Source organism: Larus michahellis, chromosome 1, assembly GCF_964199755.1.
Source record: "Larus michahellis chromosome 1, bLarMic1.1, whole genome shotgun sequence".
Taxonomy (NCBI): Eukaryota; Metazoa; Chordata; class Aves; order Charadriiformes; family Laridae; genus Larus; species Larus michahellis.
This window is the reverse complement of record NC_133896.1, coordinates 9,725,685-9,749,526: the sequence shown is the minus strand read 5'-3', so window position 1 is coordinate 9,749,526 and position 23,842 is coordinate 9,725,685. Positions and strand designations below refer to the sequence as shown.

General features: G+C 39.2%; 1 protein-coding gene across 12 annotated transcripts in view; it reads right to left on the bottom strand.

Moving 5' to 3' along the window:
• The window catches only part of SEMA3D (semaphorin 3D), a 143,891-nt gene that overhangs the window by 43,203 nt on the left and 76,846 nt on the right, over positions 1-23,842 (bottom strand). For all 12 annotated transcript variants that reach the window (XM_074573352.1, XM_074573355.1, XM_074573353.1 and 9 more), the window contains 4 exons: positions 22,044-22,163; positions 17,820-17,913; positions 14,393-14,521; positions 8,249-8,391 (listed from right to left, as the gene is read on the bottom strand). In XM_074573352.1, the coding sequence (XP_074429453.1) occupies positions 8,249-8,391; positions 14,393-14,521; positions 17,820-17,913; positions 22,044-22,163 (486 nt within the window). The remainder of the gene's footprint in view (positions 1-8,248; positions 8,392-14,392; positions 14,522-17,819; positions 17,914-22,043; positions 22,164-23,842) is intronic.

Below are 23,842 nucleotides of genomic sequence, written 5' to 3'. Positions count from 1 at the left end.
CAACTTCAATGAGCACATGTAAGTGTATGGCTTTCTGACATCCAGGAAGAATGCTGTTTAAACGCCACAATGTAGAATTTGTGAAGTAAATTAATGTAATATCATATGCCTTTCTTGGGAGACTTCCATGAAAATCTCAGTTTTCTGATCTGCGATTTACATATAACTGAGCGAAACAACAGGTATTTCAAACCCTGTAGTTAAAGATGTTTATCATGAAAATAAAAAACATCAGCAAAATATTGATCTGTGAACAAGTCATTTAAAAATCAACTTATATTAAAGACTTCCTTTTTTATCTATTTCCTATTCTATTGTATCTTATATATGAAATAAATGTAGCTTCATTAAAATGCACAAATGTTAGCCTTGGAATCCAGTAGGCAGGAAAACAGATGGCAACAAGGCTAAAGAACATCTGCATCTTCAGGGTTTTAAATCTCTTATTTGTTTGTAAGTAACAGTGACAAATTGAACAGTAGAACAAAAAGTGCATTTTTCTGAAAATCAATCAACATCAAAGATGTCAAACACTGTGATTCATAAAACTTTAAAGACAGTAATTATCCTGAAAAGCCTCTTAAAAAGCAGGTTATTAATTAGAGCCAGTGGCAAGGTATGCAGAAGGACCATCCAAAGTGAATTCCTGGCCTGAATAAAAGGAAAAGCTGGAGAACAGAGGGGAAAAAGTGCTGAAACTGCAAAAGGCCCTGGAGCCCTTCTCTTGTGTGAAGCCTAGCTACGTTACAAAGCCACCAGAAACAAATGGCATCCCCTGCAGCAAAGACTTACATTATGGAAAAAACCCTTCTAGCAGACTTTATAAATGGAGAAACAGCTAACAATTCCAGGCACTAATACTAAAGTGTCCTTATCATTCGTGCAGTATATTTACAAACAGAAAAGCTAAACATTTGTCTTAACTCATGCCCTGCCTACCTAGACAACAGGATTAGGCAGGAGAGGCACGTATCTCTATAGCCAGCAGCACGCAGGAGTGTCGTAGCTAGTGTTGAGCCTGCTTTTGGCTTCCTTGGCTGAAATGAGTAAATCATCAGCAAGACTGAAGCAGGGAAGCCTTTGGCATGAAAGCAGAATGAAGCTCAACTAGCTGAATGTATGGCAAGATGACCCAGTGTCATTGGAAAGCTGACATGAGACCTATGGGTAAGGATGCCGCTCTGGGCATTCGCTTATTTCTAGGCATTAAGACAAGGGGAAAGAAGGTCTTTATCTCAACCACAGCAAAAACTAAAAGACTGGAGGGCTGCACCTACTGTGGAAAAGCCCTCTGTCTGAACTACGAGTGAGAGAAACAGTGGTTTAGCCCTAAGTTCCTGCTCCTGAAGCAGATTTGTTGTTATTTCAATCAGAATGGCAATGTACTTGCATCAAGCATGTGTAACTGTTCGGTTCACTAAGGAAAATGCTGATTTTTATTTTGGAAAATATTTAAACATCACACCCAGAGGTTTCTACTGAATTATCTTTGGATGGGATTCAAACTGGAAAGTCTAACTATACAGCAAAGACAAATTCTGGACTTTTACGAAGCACACCATAAAAAAAAAAACAAACCAAAAGCCAGTAATTTACAGGGTCAGGTAAAGGCAAGGAGATGACAACAGCAAGTTTGATTGTGGTTTGAGACAAATGAAATGATAAAATTAAGCACCATTTTACTGCAAGGCCATTCAGCGATCCTGCTAATATTACCTTCAACAGGTTTTCTAGTATTAGGAACATTCCCTAAAACTGTTCAAAGGCTGCCACACAGTAGATGTACTGTACTATATCCATCATTAGGCTCCTCCCTCCAACTTCAATGGAAATTTGAAGTGAGCAAAGGGTGATGGCTTAACTAATAAAATATGTTAAGGAATTCTCGGGAAAATCTACCTTAAATTTTGAGTATAACTTGTTCATGGTTTATTCCCGTGTGTTTAACTTGCCTTGACCTGTCTCTCATCTAAACTTCCGCATATACTTAATATAAATTACATGATATAAAAACATAAAAAGGAAATAAAAAGAAAGAGAAAAAAAATAAGGAACAAAACCTTCAGGTTATGAAATGTAGCATTCTTGATTGTGAAGCTACAGGCAAGTCAAATGACTAGATAGATCATGCAATTAGTGTCAAATAGGAGATGAGAATTTATTATGACTTGAATGCACTGAGAGCATTGTGAAACTGAAGCAGTATGAGAGGCAGTACTGGGATAGGCTGGTTTCTTTACAAATTGGCCATTCAGAATTTCACATTCTTAAATAAGAATGTCTTGAATTTCACATTCCAGGGACCCAGTAGGGCAAAGCTCCCTTTATAGTTGGTGGAAAATATGTCCTTCAAAGAATGATTTGGGTTGAATATGGAAGGAGTCTTCCTCTAAAAAATAGTCACCTGCCTTTATTGATTGAAGGGAATGCCTGATAATTACTTTCCTCGCTTGGACACGTACAAGTGCCTAAAATCACTAGTGTGGGACAGTGTGACCACAGTACTGACAACCATATGTTGAGAGCTGGAAAAGCATGAGACCAAAAAATGAAGGTAGCTCAACATCTTATGGAGTCCTTTAGAATTGAGCATCCTGAAACGTCTGCATTTACAACAATGAACTTAATCAACAACAGCAAAGCCTGAACTTTAAACTGGAATATTTTCATATTAAATGTACTGATAGGAAAAAAAAACAAAACAAAACAAAACCAGGAAGCTAATTTTATCCCATCAGAAAATTTCCAAAATCACAGTAATTATTTGCTACTCTTAGAGGGAATTGAACATTTGAATCAAAGCACTCTGAAGTCAGGAACTTTGGATTAGACATGGGAACTTCACTCCAATTAACTCTGCAAGCTTCCCACTTCCAAGCCAGTGGGTTACTGACAGCGTCTTCTGCAATGAGTCTCTCTGGCAACTAGGATGATTTCCAGAGTTTGCTTCAGAGATTGTGCAGCTGCATTTCCATAATCCAGTTCTTAAAGCTCTATCTTGACACTGCAATTTCTTTTTCATTTTCCCTGAGGCTCAGTAAAATTCAGTCACACCTCTTTATATATAAGCATAACTTACATATTTTTGCTTCATCTGCAAATCATGATTTCCCCCCTCAAAAAAAACACCAATTACATTGTTGAAACACACCCATAAGGGACAAAAATATACAAAACTTCCTATGCTCATGCATACTCTTGCCAATAAGGAAAGTTGGACCAAAAGACCTGACAAAGCCTGATGTTATATCTCTTAATTCATCACAGTTAGAAGCAGACACTATATGGAACTGGCCTGTCTCCAACACATCAGCCCTTAAAATGAAATCATCTTGATGAGCATCTGCTTTTCTACATAATTCGAAAACATTCAAGTGGCACATAATATTCAAATATCAAATTTGGAAGTCCAAGAGGAGCTGACTTCTGAAAGTCCCACTGCCGCAAAGATGCTCAACAGGCTAACGCGGGCCAAATTTTTTCTAGGGATGACATTTTCGAAGTGGTTTTGATCATTATCATTGAGAAATTAAAACAAAACAAAAAAAAAAAAGAAAAGAAAAAGAAACAATAGAAAAAAATATTACCCATGGTTAGCCTTGCGGCTAGGCAATATTATGGTGACAAAGAAAGTATGTAAGCATGTAATACACAGTAAGTTAAATCTCTTCTGGAATGAGTTGCCTCCAGAACTGGAAGCGGGATAGCTGCACGAGCATGGCTCTGAGCCCAGACTAATTAGCCCTGCTGAGAACATGTTAACATGGCTATTTCGCTTCCGGGACCCAAGCTAATACGGCTGAATGGCAAAGCATTACACTATGCGGACAACTCAAATGTTTTTGGAGATAGATCAATTATCTACACAGTGATGCATTACACAATATAGAAATACAAAGAATGTTAATGACCCAGTTATCCCTAGTCACAGTAAAGGCATGGCTAGACTGTTTCCAGGACAAGAAAAACACCTCCTAACTGTTACACACAAGCAGCCCCATGGCAGAGACCACCAGAGACCCTGGACTTGGAGTCGCAGAGGAATAGCTCCCTCCTGCCATTCCGGGAATACAAATTGCCTTAAAGCACCAGACGGGAGGTAAGGTCACAGCCTTGAACTCTGTTCATGTTCATGGCTTTGGAAATAAATCACATTATCCAAAGGTGGAATGCAGGGTGTGTCCTGGGCTCTCAACTCAGGAGCTCTTAAAATGATTACATTCCAGTGTGTTTAGAAAGTACAGTTTAACCAAGAGGGCTGTGCCTAATTGCTGTATTCTCATCCCCAGGTACAGCGTGGTATATGTGAGGGTGGAATGGCATACTAAAAAAAAAAAAAAAAAAAGACAAAGAGCTCACTTGTTTCCACTAGAACAAAGGCTGCCTCTGGATACTGAACACTTTGGGAAACATGGGAAAGCATCAGGGGCTGAAGCCTGATTTCTTGGCAGTTGAGGTCTTGGAAATCAGTCTTCAAGACTGCATGCCGCAACTTTTGCAATACATCACCAAAACCATTAAAGAGAAGCTTGTAACACAGCAAATGCAAACCGCTGTAATAATAAACAGGATTTTCATACTGTAGCAGAGAGACTACTGCTTTTTGGCTAATTTCCACTCCATTCCAATAGAATGAGGTTGTAGCTATGAAAAAATGTTTTTCTATATAGAAAACAAACAAACAATGCCCCCAACAACCTTCCTCCCTCTCCAAAACCTTTATGTGGACTCCTCTAAGTTAAGATTTTAATTTCTTACTTTATTCGAGTGGGAAAATAGAAGGGGAACCTATGTCTTTTCTAGGGCTATATTTATGCATATGTAAAGTTGTCTTTAAATAGAATTCCAATTCTGTCATCATTTTGTGGTGGGTATGTATGCAAAAATATAGCTGACTTCTCACTTGACTGCAAAGGGCACACTGCATGGATGCTGCCATATTTATTTTTTTTTCAAAATCGGGCTCGGTGTCTAATGACTGTCATGTCTTTAGCTGATGCAAACTGGTTCAGCAGCGTGGGCTGGAAGAAAATGTAATCGTAAAGGTTTATGCCTGTCTTTCTAGAAACAGAAACATGCTTTTAAGCTTTAAGTCCATGCTTTTAAGAAGTTAAGATTTGTATGATCATGCAATATACATATGTGTATATAGCTGGCTAATCTTTAATAATAATCTTTTTGCTTTTTACTTATGACCTTACTTGCAAAGAAAGCAAATAACCCAACAGATTATACTTTATGGAAGTAGGAACACGCCATAACCAGTATCAGGTAGTACAGATGATAGGCCAATGATACTTTTTCTGCTTCCCTCAAACCAAAAATAGGAAATGCTGTTTGCCATGATAAATTACACAACCGGTTCTGAAAGTGACTGTTGAAAGCACTTCCTCCCAATTCATATTGATATCCCCTGGTGATATACAGAATGCAGATGACGTAAATCTAAATTAGTGCTATTCAGTGCTACAGTGGCTGCGTTATTATAACACATGCTTCGAGATGGTAAGTATGGTCTTATGAACAGGACAAGTGACAGCTGTTTGACTCTGAGCAAAGAGCTGCCAGCAGGAGTATTGTAATCTTCTGGGTCTGAAAGTAGCTGGGAAAAGGGAATGCTTTCCAGAGAAGATTTTCCCTAAGGGGGAGGATCAGTGAGAGACCATATTGTCGAGCCACTGAAAATTAGCCAAAGAATAGGCTGCATTGACTGAGCTCCTTATTAAAAACAAAGCCCATTCTAATTTCAGCATGTGTCTCTGGCGGTAATGCACAGAAGCCCTAAGGCACAGTGAGGTAGAGAGCAATTGAGTTCTAGCAGAAAAAAAATGGGTTTACACCAAGCAAATTATTGCAGAAGTTGCCGGGCTCCTCCCATCCACCGTTAATCTCCGCTTGCTAAGGAAAGAAAGCAAAGGTTTAACTTTATGCAGTACAGGTCACATTAACGAGATGGTGCAAATGGAAACGGTTATGTTATCGATTGTTGCAACCAAAGACATTGATCCTATATCAGAGAGAATTAAGCATAGCAGATGTTTCATAGCAAAGCTCAGATCCAGAGGATCTTAGTCTGTAAACAGAGGAGTCTATTTGCGTCTTTTTATTTATATTAGATAATCATAATAATTTTGTTTTAATTATAATAATTTGTATTATAGTATTTTTATTATTATTTGGCACTACTCCAGGCAAACATACAAAAAAAAAGAGTCGGAATTTTCAAGAGAATCCTGCATCCATCGGGAAGTGCTCAATAAATAAAGAAGACAGTGCAAAACTAACACTGATAATAATCATCTTACTTATCAGTTTCAGTTGTTTTGCTTCGACTATTAAAAAATAAAATTCAAGACATTTTTTCCCCTTAACATGATTACTCTACAAATTCAGTCTCATTTGAGGTACAATTACATATGGTCGTTAGGATTTCCTTACAATACTGTTGCTTTCCTTATGATACCTTATCTGCTTTTTTCTCTAGGTAAAGGATGCTGGAGATCTCTAGCTCATATATCTTCGTTTACTATAATCTCTCATGTGCCTTGACTTGAAAATGTTGTCTACCAATTTATCCTAATGCATTAAGTGCTTTCTCACAATCAGCAAATGCCATGTCTAGCAGCAAATCATATATGTTTGCATTTCCATTCTGCCATTAATCACACTGCTGTGAAATACCCAACTAAAGATTATCCATCCTTTCGTCTGGCTAAAAACCTACTAGAGAACTGATTTATGAATGAGTTTTTTTGTTTTCTTAACATTTTAGGTCAAGGATAGAAGTGTGAAATGGCTGTGGCCACTGAAATCTCAATTGTCAGGAGTTTGCTTGACTGCAGAACAGTCATAGATTTACATATTCATACACGTGTCCACTCTGTTTTTCTGTGTGTGTCCATTAGCTAAATGGACACTCTTCTCCTAGACACATCTTATTAACTGCAAGTCACAAGCTCTTTTTTTTGTTTACTGATTTTCAAGCTTCTTAAGAAGATAATATTCACTGCCAGCAGAGTCACATTGCTCAGAAAATGCAAGTAAATGAAGACACCTGAACAAAATATCACAGAAATGTACCTATTTGTGTGACTGCTGTGATGGTGTTGCTGATATCTTGTTCATCATATGAGATAAAAAATTGCTCAAAGCTTATCTTTACTAATATGAAGACAACTTTAAAGTCCTATTTTCCTGACTTTTGCCAGTGATTTCTGGGTACAGGATGGGAGCACCTACAGTGCTTCTTTTCCTACAGTATTATGAGACAAAGAAGTGGATAGAGGGTATGCCTGACATAGAGCTCAATAGACCCTTCTGCGGTAGTGGGAAGAAGACCTTAGCAAAACCAGCAGACTGTTAAACAGCAAAATGACCGCTGTCTTCTTATACAGGAATTGTTTTATGTTCTCATTACCATTTGAGGAGGCTTCTGCCCTTGACAGAAGTGCTTCTTCAAAAAGAGTGCAGCTCATGAAAATCTGAGCCTGCATTATGAATACCATAGGGGCAGAAATCTTTCCTAAGGGGCAAAACTAAGCGTAATGAAAGAGAAAGTGAAGGCAGTGATCATTTAAAGGAGGTTAAGCTTGAATGAAACATTTTACACTGCAGCAGACGCGGGGCCTGGTTCCTCTTGGTCAAAAGGTCAAGGACTGCACTCCTTCCCAGGGGAGGAAACCTCTGGACAGACGTGGGTGTAGCTCAGAAACTATATGCATTTTTAGCCTACCCTCACCTCGACTGATTATCAGGAATGTGCAGAAACAAATTACTGACCCCAGCTCTCGGTAATGCCCAGAAATGATGTACTGAGCTAAGTTGAAGGGATGGGTTTGTATATCCTTCCACTCACTGGGCACTTTCCAGAAAAGCCCGAATACCTTGCCGTTGTGTACACTTCGACAAGTCAATCCTCACTGAAAGGTTATGAAACAAAGCAGGTCACTTTTGCATATCTGAAGGTCAATACATTACCATTTAGATGCAGGATTATCATTTATAAGCATATTAGCTTTTCTACAAGTGGTACACAGTCCATATCAAGTCTATTTTTCAGCCGAGTAAACTTCAGACAGCATTAGTAATCTATGTTCAAAAAAAATACCACAATGGCTCATTGGGTAACAATACTATTTCCTTCTGATCTGAAGGGAAAAAACAGATTTCTCACAGAAACAAACCAAACTTTTTTTTCCTCCTTTTTTTTTTTTTTTTTTTTAATAAAACAAAAAGATAGAGTCCTCACCTTACAAACTCTCCCAACTCGGGAAAGGATTGTCTTGTCAGATGTGCCACTATCTTGTGATATTTCTCGGAAAAAGAAGTAGATTTTGTCATCATCTGGGTTATAGGTGTCCGGGATGGGAAAAGTTCCAATGAATTTTGCTCCTAGAAGTTCCCAAAAAAAGGTTTTAAAATATGTAGAAAAGTCTTGATACTAAATTTCTCTTTCAATATCTGCATTTATTTTGCATCTTCCAGTGAATTAAAAACTTCACTAAATAACACATAGTGTCAAGTTTCTGACTAACCCTGAGCAAAAAGTCCCTGAAGTATTTAATCTTAGTAAGTTCTGAAGTATTTACTCTTAGTGTGATGTTTTTGCATATATACCTTACCACCACTTGCATAAACATGCAGTACTGGCTCTCACTCTCTGCTTGAAAGTAGGATGACTTTCAATACAAAATAAGGTCTACAAAACTCTGTCTTAGAGAACTCTTTCCACCAATATCAAGCTCATTAGATTTTACAAAATCACACGGTAGAATTTAAATTAATTTAATTACACATTGCAGCAGTTATGAGTACAGAAATACACTGCTGTTTACTAAAGAGAGCTTGCAAAAAAAATATCAGTATAAATGACAGCTTTTCCAAGTTAAGTTTCCCACACATTTGTGCTATAACAATCTTACTGACTATATCTACCAAACCCACTGCCCCAGATAGCACACTAAACTCCACACTGACTGGTCAGTCTTAAGGACATTGTTCCCTGTTGTGCATGAAAACAGATTAGCTATATCAATGTAACGGTCCGTTTGGGTTATTTAAATCTGCTTTTTGCTAGGAGTGCTACAGCATGCCTTCCCTTGATGTGCTGAGCAGTTATATTACTTCTGGTCTCTTTCAAAGCAAGCTTTGCTGTCTCTGCCTGCATCCTATAGGCATATTTATTGGGCCAACGACTGAATACATCTCCTACACTGTCTTCCTTGGTCCTTTTGTTCATGATCTCCAGTCCTGCTCTACCTGCTCATCAGTTGTGGCTTTTGTTTGTTTGGTGGTTGTTTTGTGTTTTGTGTTTTATATTTTTGTCTTGCTTTTGTTTTATTTTTAATTTTCGTTAAAATCAAAATTTAAATGAGTTCCAGGGGCCCTTGACTGCAGCAGAGCAGGCAACAACACTGTCTTGCACAAGTGAACCACATTGTTGGGGAAGTGATTTTTAAGACATTCCCCAATGTGCTACAATAGATGGGCACTTGGATCAATGATGTTTTTCTTTAAACAGAAGTGGCTATACAAATAGAGGGCAAAGAGACCCTTGACTCTAAAATACATTCTTTCAGCAATAAAATACACAGTCTTTGGCCCCCATAAGTAGGCAAGCTGCAGAAAAAAGCAGTAAGGAGGATGGGGTAAGGTGGCAGAGCAAACAGAGCACACTGGTGATATGTGGGGAATACTATTATCAGCTTTTAGTGCATCTCTGTGCCTTTGTCCTCTTTATAATGATTGTTACTTCATATTAGCCTTGAGGATTTTTCACCATGAACTCTATAGTAAACCCAGGACAAAACCAGCATCCTTGATTCAAAAGTTCACAGTCAAAGGCTTGGACAAAATGGGATATGTTTAAGTGCTGAATGTGCACCTTCATGACAGAAGAGTAAATTTATGGATCAAAATAGCCACAGCGTTGCTTCCATTTTAAACCTTTCTGACACTAGAGAATGGCGTCAGCAGAAAAATGAAATGATGCAGGCATCAAGCCCTATAAATTTAACTTAGGATTTAAAAATCAACCTAAAGAAAATATTCAATTACCCCTCAGGGCCTGTAAGGCTACTTTGAAGATTAGATCTCTAAGCGTGAATAAATACATAAATACACTTCCAGTATGGTTTCTTAAATATGCGGTTAGCTAAATAGCCATTTAATAAGAAAACCTGTGAAATACTTCTATAACATCCTTTTGAATTTCACATAGATTTTTTTTTTTTAATCCACATTCACTGAACAAAACTCTGAATATATGTTTTTTTTAAATTAAATTTCATTGCTTTACTTGGCAAGCCAAATGCAAAAACAAATGTCTCAATACCAATTCCTGGAACAGATTTAGAAGAATCTCTAACAAATTAAAGGAACACAAATATTTAACGATTTTCAATCACAATTGAAAACACTGAAGTTGAAAGTTAAATCCAAATAAAAATACGCTGTAAAAGATATGAAGACAAAGAGACTGAAAACAATTTAATGAGAGAGATCATGATCTGAAAAGCACATTATGTTCTGCAAGTGAGATCTTTGTCTCATCTTTTGTAATCCATCCATACAACATTAAAAAGTGCATTTAAACCAAGTGTGAATTAGGTTTTTGGAATCTTTGCATGGGAAAAAATTATATGATGATGATCCTGAACCACTGTTTGTTTTCCTATACATACAGTTGTCCCCCCCTAATTGCTTCAATAGAAGGTTTTCCCACGTATTAATGTCATAGCTAAATTGTAGTAAACCAAACAGGGCATTAAAGGCATCATGAGCTCTGACAAGATACGGTACAATAAATTCAGATGTTGCTCGTGCTTTTTTTAACATGCTCTCGTGGCCAAGTGGGAAGAGCTGTTACACCTAGTCCTTCACTGCTGGGTTTGCTGGTGTGGCCATGTTTGCTGCTGGTTACCTGCCGGCTCTCACACCCTTCTATTGCCAGCAGTAGTTTTAGACAATGCAACTGTGCATGCCTTAGAAAGACCTACAGAGAAGTAAGACTCATTAGGCTCTGAAAAAAAGGACAGCAAATGAGCAGTAAATCCCAGAACATGAAGAAATGAAAAGGCAACCCAAGACAGTGGGGCAAAGGATTGTGCTCACCTCATTTACCTTTAACCATCTAGAAGTCAAGCTGCTAAACTAGATCATCCCGGTCCTCTCTCAGGGAGTGACACAAGGAGAAAGTGACAATGAATAATCCTATTTTAAGACAGATTCCTACGATAGGTGAGGTGAGTCACCCTCTGGAACTGTCACCTCTCTCTGTAAATTACAGACAGAGACAAGCGAAACAACTGAGCTCAGACACGATGCTAACTTTTGCCTTTTAGAGCTAAGTGAGCTGAATCCCATCCAAAGTTCACAGGATATAAAGAAGTCATTGCCTGCAAGTTTTTGCCCTGGCAAAGATGACTAAATGGCAACATAAAAAAAAAAAAAAAAAAAAAGAATGCAATTCAGGGAAGCACTTATTCCAACTATAGCTTTAGCTTCCTATAAAGCAGGGAGGAATGTGCATCTGTTTAGTGCATGCCTGTATGTTGGGCTTGGGTATCCCACCACAGGATGCTCTCCTCTGCCCACTGGGTTGGAGCGGGGCAGACTCGGTTCCAGTGGGCGGCTTTGCCGTCCGGAGCGGGGCCACCAGCCCCACGTGCCTCGTCCCCGGCCACAGCCACGGGTAAGGCAGCTCTGGTCAGCGGCTGCAGGAGCGCCTGATTCTTCAGCTCTGCAGGGGAAGGGCTGATGTCTGAGCAGAGGCAGCATCCCCTCTGTCTTCAGCGCCACCGCGTGCAGGAGTATGAGCCTGTGTGAGCGTGAGTCATGGGAAAGATTATCTGCCTTCCTCCCTTTCTCCTTTGTGGAGCTGCTATTCAGTCACTGAGATTAAGGCATGTCTTAATTAGTCAAGATAGAGATGCTCTGCAAGGAGCTGGAAGGTATCCTACGCATTTTTCCCTTATGCTTTGTTTTTCCCTCCCTTCCCCCAGGAAAGGATAATCCTGTTTCCAGAAACAGAATAAGACTAAACTTTAAAAATATTAAGGTGCATTATGGCGAAACTTCCTCAGCCCTCTGGAAAAAAACAAGTTTTACATTTTATGCTTATCCTAAGTAAAACATGAGTCATGCCTGGAAATAATTTATTTCTAATTGTACAATTACTCAAGTATGTACAACTTTTCCTGGAGGTCTAACATATGCTGGGTAAATGGGTGGTAGACTTAGGGAAGAGGGGATTTAGATGAGATGGGAGTTTTAAACCTGAAATCGAATAAATGTTTTCTTTATACCAATATCGGCTGAAAGCATAAACGTATGCAATTGATAATGTTACACAATAAACTAGAAATATGTTGGCTACACTATGGCTTACTGCAGAAATGATCCCATCATTTAGAGTTGCACTCAAAATTTTCTCCAACCTTAAAAGGACCGTTTCAAAATATTAAAAGCACCCAGTTTATATCTATGCCTCTTTGTATAACAGTGCATGGATTGTGTATGTGAAGTCTTAGACAGAGCGTGGCTGTAGTTTTTTATGTGGCTGGAAACAAGGTAAACCTGAAGAATATATGGGGTCTTCAGTGTTTATATAGTGTGGGGTAATTTTCACGTCCCAGTCTAGCACACTAAAGCTGTTTTTCAAACCCAGACATATTAATATATTATTCTCCTTAGAAAACTTTCACAAATACAGACGCTTTAAGTGAAAACAGAGTAAAACATGAATCAATCTAAAAGAAAGAAGAAAGGCAGACACCCCCCAGCCAGCCTCTAAACTAAAATACATAAACAGTTCTCAAACCTGTAGTTTATTCTGTGTTCTTCTCCTGTTCCCTTGTCTCAAACTGCTCATGAAGAAACATTAAAAGCATAAAAAAAATATTTGGAACTGGTTATTTAAGCTGTACGTTCTTTTGGTCTGGGAGCTGGACCCTGTAATCCTCATCAAGGTGGATCTATATTAATGATAACACCAGATGCTCCTCAGGACCAAACTACAGTAAATCTTTCTTTTTAGGATATTATAGCATCCCTTAGGAAAGCAGCTACTCCAACCATCTTTCCATGCTGAGCGTCCACAGGACACCAGTAATAAAATTGAATATTCAGTTGCACCGTTAATTACAAATAGAGAACTGCCTACTGGAAGGACCCATCCTAGTCCCAGTCACTTACAGCCCATTTCTGGTCTCCATCACACAAGGGTTGCGTACAAATGAGAGACAGGAGATAGGAGAGGTGGCACAAGAAAGGTTTTGAGTGCAGGAGATGAAAGTGGGATAGATCAGCAGAGTTAGATGTGAGATTTTTCTATCTGTCTGAAGGACTGCTCCTATTTGGAAAGGTAAAATGACTTTAAGTGGCTTTTCCTTTCCTCCTTATCCCACAGCAGAAATCCTGAGGTTACGGAGTTACAACTAGGCAGAAATGTAAGGCAACAGCTTAGAAGGGAGAGAAGGGTCAGGGAAAAAAATAAAAATAAAAAAGAACATTTCCTCTTGTTGAGGTCTCAAAGAGTTAAGAGGAAAAATTATCCCTTTCAGAAGTTGTCTGCTGGGAAGACAACTTAACCCTGTGGTCAGCAGGCCCTGGCTTTACAATACACCCACAATAGTTACACAGGCATCCTGAACCAGGGCCAGCGTTGCCACATCTTTAAAGACAGTTGACGGCTAAAAGGGGGATGCTTTAATTGAGCAGGGTTAACTTGTGAGCGAAGTTTTCCATGATACTCTGTGTGTGGTTTGAGCCTGGCTGGGTGTAAATGCAGCCAGTTTTTCAGAGGGTTTACTAGCTCAGAATGTTTTTTAACGGGCAAGAAAAAGCAGTGTTTTGTTTGGGAAGCTATTTTAGGGTGCCCTTAGTGGTTTTAAAATGATCCTCACAGCAACAAAGGGTATTTTTCCCCCTCAAAAAAGGAAAAGAGAAAAAGAAAAAAAAAAAGACCTCCTACCTAAAAAAGTGGAATTTCTAGTCTGTCATTTCAACATGCTGTAGGGAACAGCTTTTAACAAGGGATTGGAAAAAAGGGTTTAAAAAAAATTATTCCAACAAGACTGGAAATAGAATCACTTAAGTCACGATATTATTCCAATTACAGGACTATATACAGATGTATAGATCAAAGACGGAAAGAATGATTAGGTCTGACGTCCCTACCCTTTTCTTAATTAGCATTTTCACCTCTGTGACTTTTCTCAAGTGCATTTTTGTTCCACTGAGCTTTTTTAAAAAAGCCTACGTAATCCAAAGATACCATGATACAATATCTATATTTATAGTTACTGGACATATATTTATATAAGGAAGGGGCTATTAACTTCAGAGAGGCAGGGACAATGCAAATGACAACAGCATATGTTTGGGATCTTACCAGTAAGCCAGTAATGTTCAGAGATGTCAGTTCTGATGTAATGGTGGTCATGAGAAGGGCCCAGAGAACGTGTTAGAGCAGTGTCTTTGCCAAGGAAATCAGAAGCTGTTCCAGCATAAAGATATTCATCTGCAAATGAAAAAGAAATAGGGTTTCTACAGCTGTGGGGTAAACAAAATTAAAACTGTTTGTGTCTTTTTGGTTGAACAACACCTGCGTTTAATTGGTCTATGAACTAATTTAATGTTTTAAAGTATCATTGGCTTATATTTCAATGGGATTTTGGGTTCTGTGAAGTTACTTGCTTTTAAATGAGGCTAATATTTGTAATTATATGCCTGAGAAGTAAAGGAGTCCAAGTCTAATTTTCATATCTTTTAGGCACTCAGAAAATTAAATTCCCCAGGCTTTAACGGGTGCTGGAACCTTAAGGGTAGAAAGGTGTATTCAATCTGAGCATCCTGCGCCGTGAGCACTGACCGTGGACCTCTTGTGTCCCAGGCTTGCCATGGCCCCAGTGGCTTTGCTGCTCCTGGGCTTGAGCTAGTAAACATGATGGATGCTTCACCAGGGGCACTTTCCAGTTTAGCCCTTTCCTGGTGTAGGGATCTCCATCCAACACTTCATTCACGAAGAGGAATTTAGGCACTATGGGAATTCTTCTCAACTATGTAACGTGTTAATGGTAGGAATATGGGTACAGACCCAAATCGTGATCATTTTAACATAGCGAATGGTCCCACTAAAATAAATGAGACATCTTGCTTGAATGAGGCAGCCAGAATTCGTCTCACATGGAAACTATATCTATAATACAGTGCAGTGTGCTTGCTGCAATTGCAGTTACTATTTAGTCTTCTGCCAGCTTCGTGGGCAATGCAAAATTTCACAACCTTAAGAATCGCACAATATTTTCTGTTTTCCTTCAGATGTCAGTAAAAAAAACAAAAAAGAAAAAAGAAGCAGCAAACAGTATCACTGTGAAAAAAAAAAAAAAAAGAAGAAGAACGGTACCGCTGTGAATTACTTTTTTTACCACGTAGTGCATTTTACAATTCAGTCTTTTTTCAAAATAACAGGATAGATTTATTGGTTGGAGGAGTTTGGTTTTTATTTCATGACTTGCAACAATAAATCCCTGGAGTTTGTACAGCAAAAAAAAGTTCATGTTCATAAACAATAATCATATAAAAAGCTATATGATACATAAAAATCCCCTTCCAGGAGTTCCTTCTCCAGGTTTTCTGATACTCTGGGTGGAAACATTTCACAAGGCCTTTTAGAGAGAAGGCCTTTGTTAAGAGTGAATGCAGAATAAATACCATTCAACATACATGTTTGGGTTTCCATTTGCAAAAGATGTAAATGCACTTAAGAAAATAAGATCAAAAAAAACCCAAACATAACCATGATTCACGATCCACAAGCACTTTATTTGGCCAAAAAAAAAGACCTATCAGCTTTCTTTTTACCTCTTTATTATTGTTACTTATGTATTATTTCCATGACAGTATTGGAAAGCACATCTTTCAGACAGCATGTCGCCTTTGTAGAGAAACAATAGTGCATTCTGAAAGGCATTTGTCATAATGAGGAATGAGCAGGGTAATTGGTGTTTGCTAACTGACAGGCACTCTGTGATCGATAAATCTGAAGGGCTAACAGAAATTCTCCATCCTTGCTTAGGCTCTGCTGACAAGGCATTTTCAACACTTCTGTCGGCTTTTGGTATCTCTCGTTCCAAGTTCCAGTTATGCCCAGAACTGTTTTAGTAAGCAGTAATTCATAATAGAAGATGGATGATGAGCAGGTGACTTTTCAGTCAAAAAGACCGGCTTTTCAAATTTATCTGTGGAATATACTTGGGGTGAAATGCTGTGTAGAATTCGAAGAGAGACTACGCATTTCTGTGAAGAATTTAAATTACACAGTTGTATTAACCTGCACACATGAATGAAAAGATAATGAAGTATTATTTAGCTCATGTATGTATAACTGATTTCAAAGTGATTTCTGAAGGGTACAAGTAATCTGTATCGACATTTAGCAGATGAATAAAACTAGGCAGGGACAAGTGACATGCCAAAGGTTACTCGTCTCATCAGTGGCAGAAATGGGACTCATCCCAGTGCGTTGTCTTATCTGTGAGCTATACTGCTCTCCTATTACTTTTGGAAATAAAGTAATCGCCAAAAGATAGGCAAAGAAAGCATTCTCTGGTGCAGACTGTAACTCTTTACAATGCTCCTTGTACTTTATTGCAAAGCACTTGACACTAGGCACAGTCAGAGAAAGGATACCAGAATGCCCTGACCATTAATTTTATCAAGCTTGAGAATTCTTACGTACCGAAGTTCATGTTTTAGTTAGCTAAAACGCAGAAGCTTCTTCATTTCACAAGATTTAATAGAGCAGTCAAAGCACTAGAGAGCTGCTGAAATTAGCCAACACTATAATAAATCATGGAGTTCTATTGCATTAAAAAAAAAAAAAAGAAAGAAAAAGTTTCTAGAACCCCATTTTAAAAATAGATTTCACAGTCTAATATTAAACAGTACTAGGGGTCCCTGAGAAGTATAAGCACTGGCTTTAATCTATTGTTTTTAATAAAGGAAGTCCTGCCCCGTCTGTTGGGTCAGAATCACAAATCATCTATCTTATTATCTGAGAATAAAGACTGAACATTAGTCATATTCTTTTTATAACACAGAGTGACCGATACTTCAAAGCATTGTCACCACTGCTCTTTGGCTGTAAATGAAAACGTCATGGTGCTTCACTCTTATCTTGTATTCATATGCTTGACGGACAAGTTAAATGAAAATTGTCCAAAGCTATGAACCAAACCATGACAAAAGTAGCTCTTCTAGTGATTTGAAATCCGGAGGTCAAGCTGACATTCCTCGGCACCAAATGTCAGACCACACAGCGCTGCGATGCACGCAGCAGGCAGATTGCGCTATCTTGTTCCTGGGCTTCCAGCTTCAGAAGTGGCTACTCGAGTAAATAGAAACCTCAAAAATGTATTTATGGAAATAGTGGATGTCAGCAGACTTCAAAGGGCAGAACATATTGATAATTGCAGAAAGAGGCCCAGAAGTGCTTCAAACGTTGTCTGTCCGTGTGTTTTGGTTTTTTTTTTGTTGTCTTCTTAAAGGAGAAATGACTGGGTGAGGATGAAACCGCCGTCCTGCTCAACTGGCTCCACAGCTGCTCAGATGTCTCTGTTTGTGTTGCTGCGTTTCCAGCGCGTTGGTGTCTGCAGACTGAAGACTCCCTCAGCTCCGAGAGCACAAACTGGCATGGGGAACACGACTAATGCCAGAGGAGCTTCAGCGATGACATCTGCTGAGCCTCTGACCCCAAACTTCCCATTACGAAGCCACTGCATGTCTAAGAGGAGCGCCTGGCTCTGACGGTTTCTTACCTGCCATCACTGAAGCAAAAGGCTGCTGAGGATCGAAAGGGCATTTCAACCTGCCAGACTCCAAGTTCTGAGTATCCAGCCGGAATACCGTTTCCTGAGAATAAACACATAGTCATTATCCTGGTGTGTGTCCGCAGAGAAAAACTCACTTAGACGAACTGTTCTGCTAAGGTACAAAGTGAAGGTGTGTTAGATCACACAGTTGTCATCTCAGCATTGGTGTTTACAGTCCGTGTATCTGTTTTATCTAGGGATTTTTTTTAACTCACTGTTTTAACGTATCCTGTTCACTCTATAGTGAAACACAAATCTTAAAAAAATACAATTATTTTCAGGAAAAAAAAGATGCATTGTTCATTTCTACGCAAATTAAAAGCTGGATTGCACTTAAAAGGCCCTGGCTTCTATTTGGGAAAGTGCTGATAGACTGTGTTGCAACAGGAGACCCAGAAGGGATTCTGGCTGACTCCTAAATTTCTCTAGGGACTGCTGAATAATGTTTGCGGCAGACACAGTTCAGCCCCTTCTAAATGAAAGCAGCATATGCTCTTTCTTGTTATTTTTAACAAGGCTAATGATACAAGAGATATCAGAATAGATCTTTCCTTGCAGTTCCCAAATACAGTGTGATTAATTCCTGAGTCGCAGAACAAGGGCATAGAGGAAGATAAAGGAAAGAAATTATTTAAAAACCATTTCTGATGTTTTCAGTGGGTAATCAACAACTTAATTGTTGTAAGCACTAATTCGAAGTTTTAGTATAGTTTTGAATTGTCAAAATGGATGCTTTTACTTGTTCCTTTTATTAGTTCTCTAAAAGCACGCTTAAATTGAAACCCACAGTGAGTCCTTCTGAGGGCAAATTGATTGCTCAGATGAGTAAAGTGTCGTCTTTGCAGGTGTAGAGACTTGATTTTCAGAATTCTGCTGCTGTTAGAGAAGGGGGTTGCCTACAGAAGCACTGTTAACATACTCTCCTACCTACAGTGATACTTAAAATCCCACTAGTGTTCAGGAATCAAATGATTGTGGGTTTAATTTCTGTTATAGAGACATAAATTTTGAAGTTAGTTTAAAAAAAACCAAAAAAATAAAAACCACACCTTTATGATTTAAACAATTACTTAAAAAAGGGTGAAGTGATTTTAATTATTTGCTTCTATACTTCTGCCTTGCAAGAAGACTAAAGAGTACAAATGACGGCTAAGTATGCCCAACGATGGCCACATAGGATCAGACTTCACAATACATTAATTCATCCTTAATGTACATCAGATTATAAATGACCGAGCCTTTCTATTTCATTGAGGTGTCTCCTCGGCTCAGAAGACAAAAGCCCAGGATATTGAATAATTAAGCTCCTTAAGAGAAAAGAAAAATCAATTCCAATCTACGAACATAAATTCCATTTCCTCCAGCAATCCTGATTGATACAAAGCAGAATTTAATCATCAAACAACAACCCTTGTTACCTTTCCAAACCTGTGGAATATCAGGAAAACAAAATTCTCAGGCTACTGAAGTGGGTCCGAGCACACCAAGGACAGAAGTAAATTAAAAACTGTAGTGTTTTTTTTTATTATTTTCTGACAATACTATGTTAATGTCCCATTCTCATTTCTTCCAAGTGTAATCCTGAGCTGCTCCGAGGACCCTTGCCATATCACATGCAAAGAGGCTGTCTCCAAGTCCAGCAGTACTCAAGGGACTGAGGGCTTTATAGATCAACATCAAATATTTCAGATTTCACACAGACAAACTAATGGACACTACCAGGCATTCACTCAGAATTAACCTCCTGCTTTCACTCTGGACAAAGCTTTCAAAGAAAAGAGCATCCCTTGGAGAGCTGTGGCTAACAGCACCAACTGTGCCAAGCCTCTTCCTCACTGGCCAAGAAAAGTTTTGGCAGTGACTGCAGCAATAGCAAGACTAGGACTTTAATCCCCTTTAATTGTGTCATCCCGTAGGGGATTTGTACTGCTTCAAAAGCAGTGTGTGCTGTGGTTTTGAGTCACCTGATCCACACTGTTTTCCTCTCTGCTTTCACAGCACTGTCACTGGCCAGCAGACCACTGGGCAAATCCACCAGCAGCTTTCGAAGGTCAGCAGGGCAGTGCCTGGTTTCACAGCCTCCGTGAAGCTATCTCAGGCCCTAGCTTTCCCAAGCATCCCACAGCTTCCTGTAGAGGTTCCTAATTACCAAACATCCATTATCCACTCTTATAACCCAGAGATAAAAAAAGAGGAAAAAAAAAAAATTAAAAGAATGGATCTACAATAAAAGTGCTTTGAATTAACACATAGGATTCCTGGCTTCAGTTCCTACAACCAGAAGACATTTTCAGCTACCTGTCAAACTCACGTCAATGGGCCTGTCCTCAGCACCCTCCTGTCCTGTCACATTTATCTGGAGAGGCAGCGGAAGGACCATGGCTGTAGGGTGTTTGGGGTCCAAGAAGGAAAGGGAAAATCTGCCCCACGCCATTCATAGCTGTTAATTCAATAGGAGGTTGTAGAAGAGATGCACCATGAGAAGAGGCACGAGTAGCGCTGAACACTGTCCAACCTACCACTGCAGCTGAGCAAGCATGGGGAATGCGGGACACGCAGGACTGGGAGACAGTGAGGGGATTAGGAAATACAATACCAGGATTCTTCTTCCCTTTCCTCTCATAAGGTAATTGGTCACGTCTAATTGAGGCAGACCCCTTGTCTAGACTGGCTGCCGGACTGAACAATCAGACCAAATCCATAATTTCATAATGTCTGATGAAAACAACCTTCACAAATGAAGTAGTTAAAGGTGCTATGGTAGAGTGAATAAGGCATCTTGCTAATGACCCAGAGGTAAACCAGAGCCTTACTTATGCTCTTGCTGAGAGCTGTTCGGTTCAATTCAGCTGTGTATTTGATCATTCAGGCTAAGGAAGCAGCATGATACACGGGATCTAAAATTTCATTTGCTTCAACTGGAATATTTAAAGTAGTGAAGCAAAGAAGGCTCCAAAATTATTTCTTTGCAAGCTTAATAATACAGCACATACCAGCCAATACCAGGAGCATTAATGTCTTATTAGGGAAAGAACACCACCATACAGATTTCAGGCAGCTTCAGTAATCTGTAACAGAGGCAGCCCCTCTGGGCTGATCAACCAACCCACAGACTGTGTGGAATATAATGATGGGTCTCAGCATGTGCAAACATTAATAAACTTTTTTTTTTTCTTCTTTTTTTTTCTGTGAGCATCTGACCTTGATTCTGTATGTCAGAATATCTCCAATGTGTACATATTTCAGGTTATTACATTTAATAACATATCATTAGACCTCATTTCTAATATTCTAGAATTTCACCGAGACACGAAGAAAAGAGAAAGCTATTGCTATAGCAGCATGGGAAGCCTGCACCGCAGGCAAGCAGCCAGACAGGTCACATCTCGACGCTGTCTGAGACCAGAGCCAGTGTTATAAATATAGCCAAAGTGTTATACATACAGGAGTTAAAAAGAGACTTGTGTACTAAGTGGCTGCTTGACACAACACCAAAATGCTTCTGTTGTGGGGGTTAGGACTTGAACATTTACCACTTAGAATAGAGATTTCTTTGTCACCAGCAAATGAAGACCAATCAGCTGCTAAGTTCAGTTTGGGAATACGCCACTGCTGATGGAAGGTACCCGACATCTACTGAGTGACAGGGCTGCAAACCATCTGCAAAGCCCTGAGACGCCGTCCTTGGGCTCAGGCTAAGAGACCCTTTACAATCTCTGCATTACTGTCGTGCATAAGGAGTAGGAAACCATCTCTGCCGACCAAGGGCATACGTACATTAAAAAATTGAGCTACGAGTGTCATCTTGAACTCTGCATATGTGTGTGTGTACATAAGCAGAAAGTGTGTGCGGAAATGACTTACTAGAAAGACAGACATCTGGGTTAAATGTTCTCTTCACTTAGTTAATCATATGGAAGTGTCTGAAGAACTTTGCGTATTAAGCCTTACTGAGGAAAGTGTTTTGTTCAAAAGCGATATGCTCATATCAAACGTGAGAACACGCGTTCCCGTCTGACCTGCAAAATCCACCATTTATCCTGTTATTTATGCAAGCTGCTGTCAGTTCATTTTTTACGCACTCACATAGTATTTTCCAATCTATGAGGAATGCTAAACAAGATGAGGGTTATTTCTTGACGTGTCAGAGTTGTGAGGAAATTAAATTACCTCTTTGTGAGTTCCAAGTTCAATGTATCCACAGAGAGGGTGAAAAGCTCCCGTGCCACAGACATAAACGTGGGTTCGGTTGTAGGGCTGAAGAACCCTGATAAAATTGGCACATTCTGTCTATTGGGAAAAGAAAAAGAAAGGTTAACTTTCATGTTTATTCTTCTCTTTCACATTATATATTGTACTAGGTGATAGCCATAGTACTGGTGTATTTAAAATCAAAATTACTGTAGCAGAGACTGTTTACCAAATAATTCAAAGTTGTGACGGCTACAATTTTGCAGTGGCTGTCTCCTAGGCAGTTCATCAATCAGACTTGCGAGGCTAATTCTGCTATAATGCTTACAGCCATGAGAAGTTATGTGGTTACAGTGCAGTTTGGAGGAAATCTGCTCAGCCTGTGTTGTAGCAAACAACCCCTACCAACAACTGGGCAGAGGTCGGAGAGCCACTGGGATAGTCTGGCTACCAAATCTCTCGCCTTTGCTCCTGATTCAGGGTTCTGCGTCAGCTTTAACACCAAAGATTATAAGATAGAAATCATTGTGGTGGAACGAAGGGCTTCGATGCACTTCCAAGGGCATGTTTTGTGTATGAGTGAACTTTCTTAGCACCAACCACATCCTACTGGTCACTTTTATTTGGGCATTTCTGGGTCCTGTGGGATGCTCGGGCCAGTCCTGGCTCTAGCTGGGCTTGGTCCTTGCTGGTAAGCAGCAGAAGAGGCTGCCGCACGCTGCAGGGCCGCCACATGGGCTGTAGGAAAGGCTTGCTGCAGCCTTCCCCAAAATTAAAGAAATAACAAGGTACTTAGGAGGGAATACACAAGAGCTATGCATATGTTTAAGCTACTACCCTATACCTAAGTGAGAGGCAAGCTGCAGAGACAATGTAGGAAGCAAAAAAAGGAGATATTTATGATTTATGTCTAAAACAAATATTCCCCTCTTTGACCCTTTTCCTTTTGTCTTAGTGAAGAAATAGACCAGCAGAAATCCTCCATATAGACCAGTATCAGAATTTTCCCAGTGCTCAGCAGAGGTGTTGTTTAGTTTTTGTCTGCTGTAAAGATAAGCGTAGCAATAAATTAGGATAAAAAGTTGAAATTCCTCAGGCAGAGAGCTGAGAGAGTGTTTTGAGCTGGAGTCCACCTTGGTAACAGACAAGCTGGATAGAAACCACAGGACTTGTGGAGAGAAAAGGAAGACATTTTATTATACAGCTGGGAAATATTTACATTTCTGGTGGGTTCTAGACACATGATGTAATCTCTGCTACGCAAAAGAGATACGAAAGTTTTACAGTATATATGAATGCACCTTAAATACACTTCTTAAAAAGACTTCCTAAAGGGGGTTTGTGGTTCCAGGGAAAAGCTAATGAGTCTGAGATTTTGTTTTAACCTTAACTGCAGCTGTCTGCAAATTAAGTTAATTTGTACTCTGCTCTGCTACTCTGTTTAGTTAATGAATTATAATGAAGTTACATTCAGGATATTCCAAAAAGAAGCTGTTTGATGGGAAAGAAAGGATTTCAGGGGAGTATCGCCTGGGATACATTTCAGAGGAAAGGCCATTCATCTCTCAACTGCATTTATTACATACAAGAATGGCTTAGCATGATTGCTGCTTGCAATATTTAATATTTTTTTTCTTGAAGTATTAACTTTTAATGAAAAAAGTAGAAGTGTAACATTTTTTTAAATGAAGAAAAAACACTTAGTTCATTAGTTCAGGAAAAAAGCATAACAGCAGCTTATTAATCCGTTTTGTGCATTTACAAAGAAATACACAAAT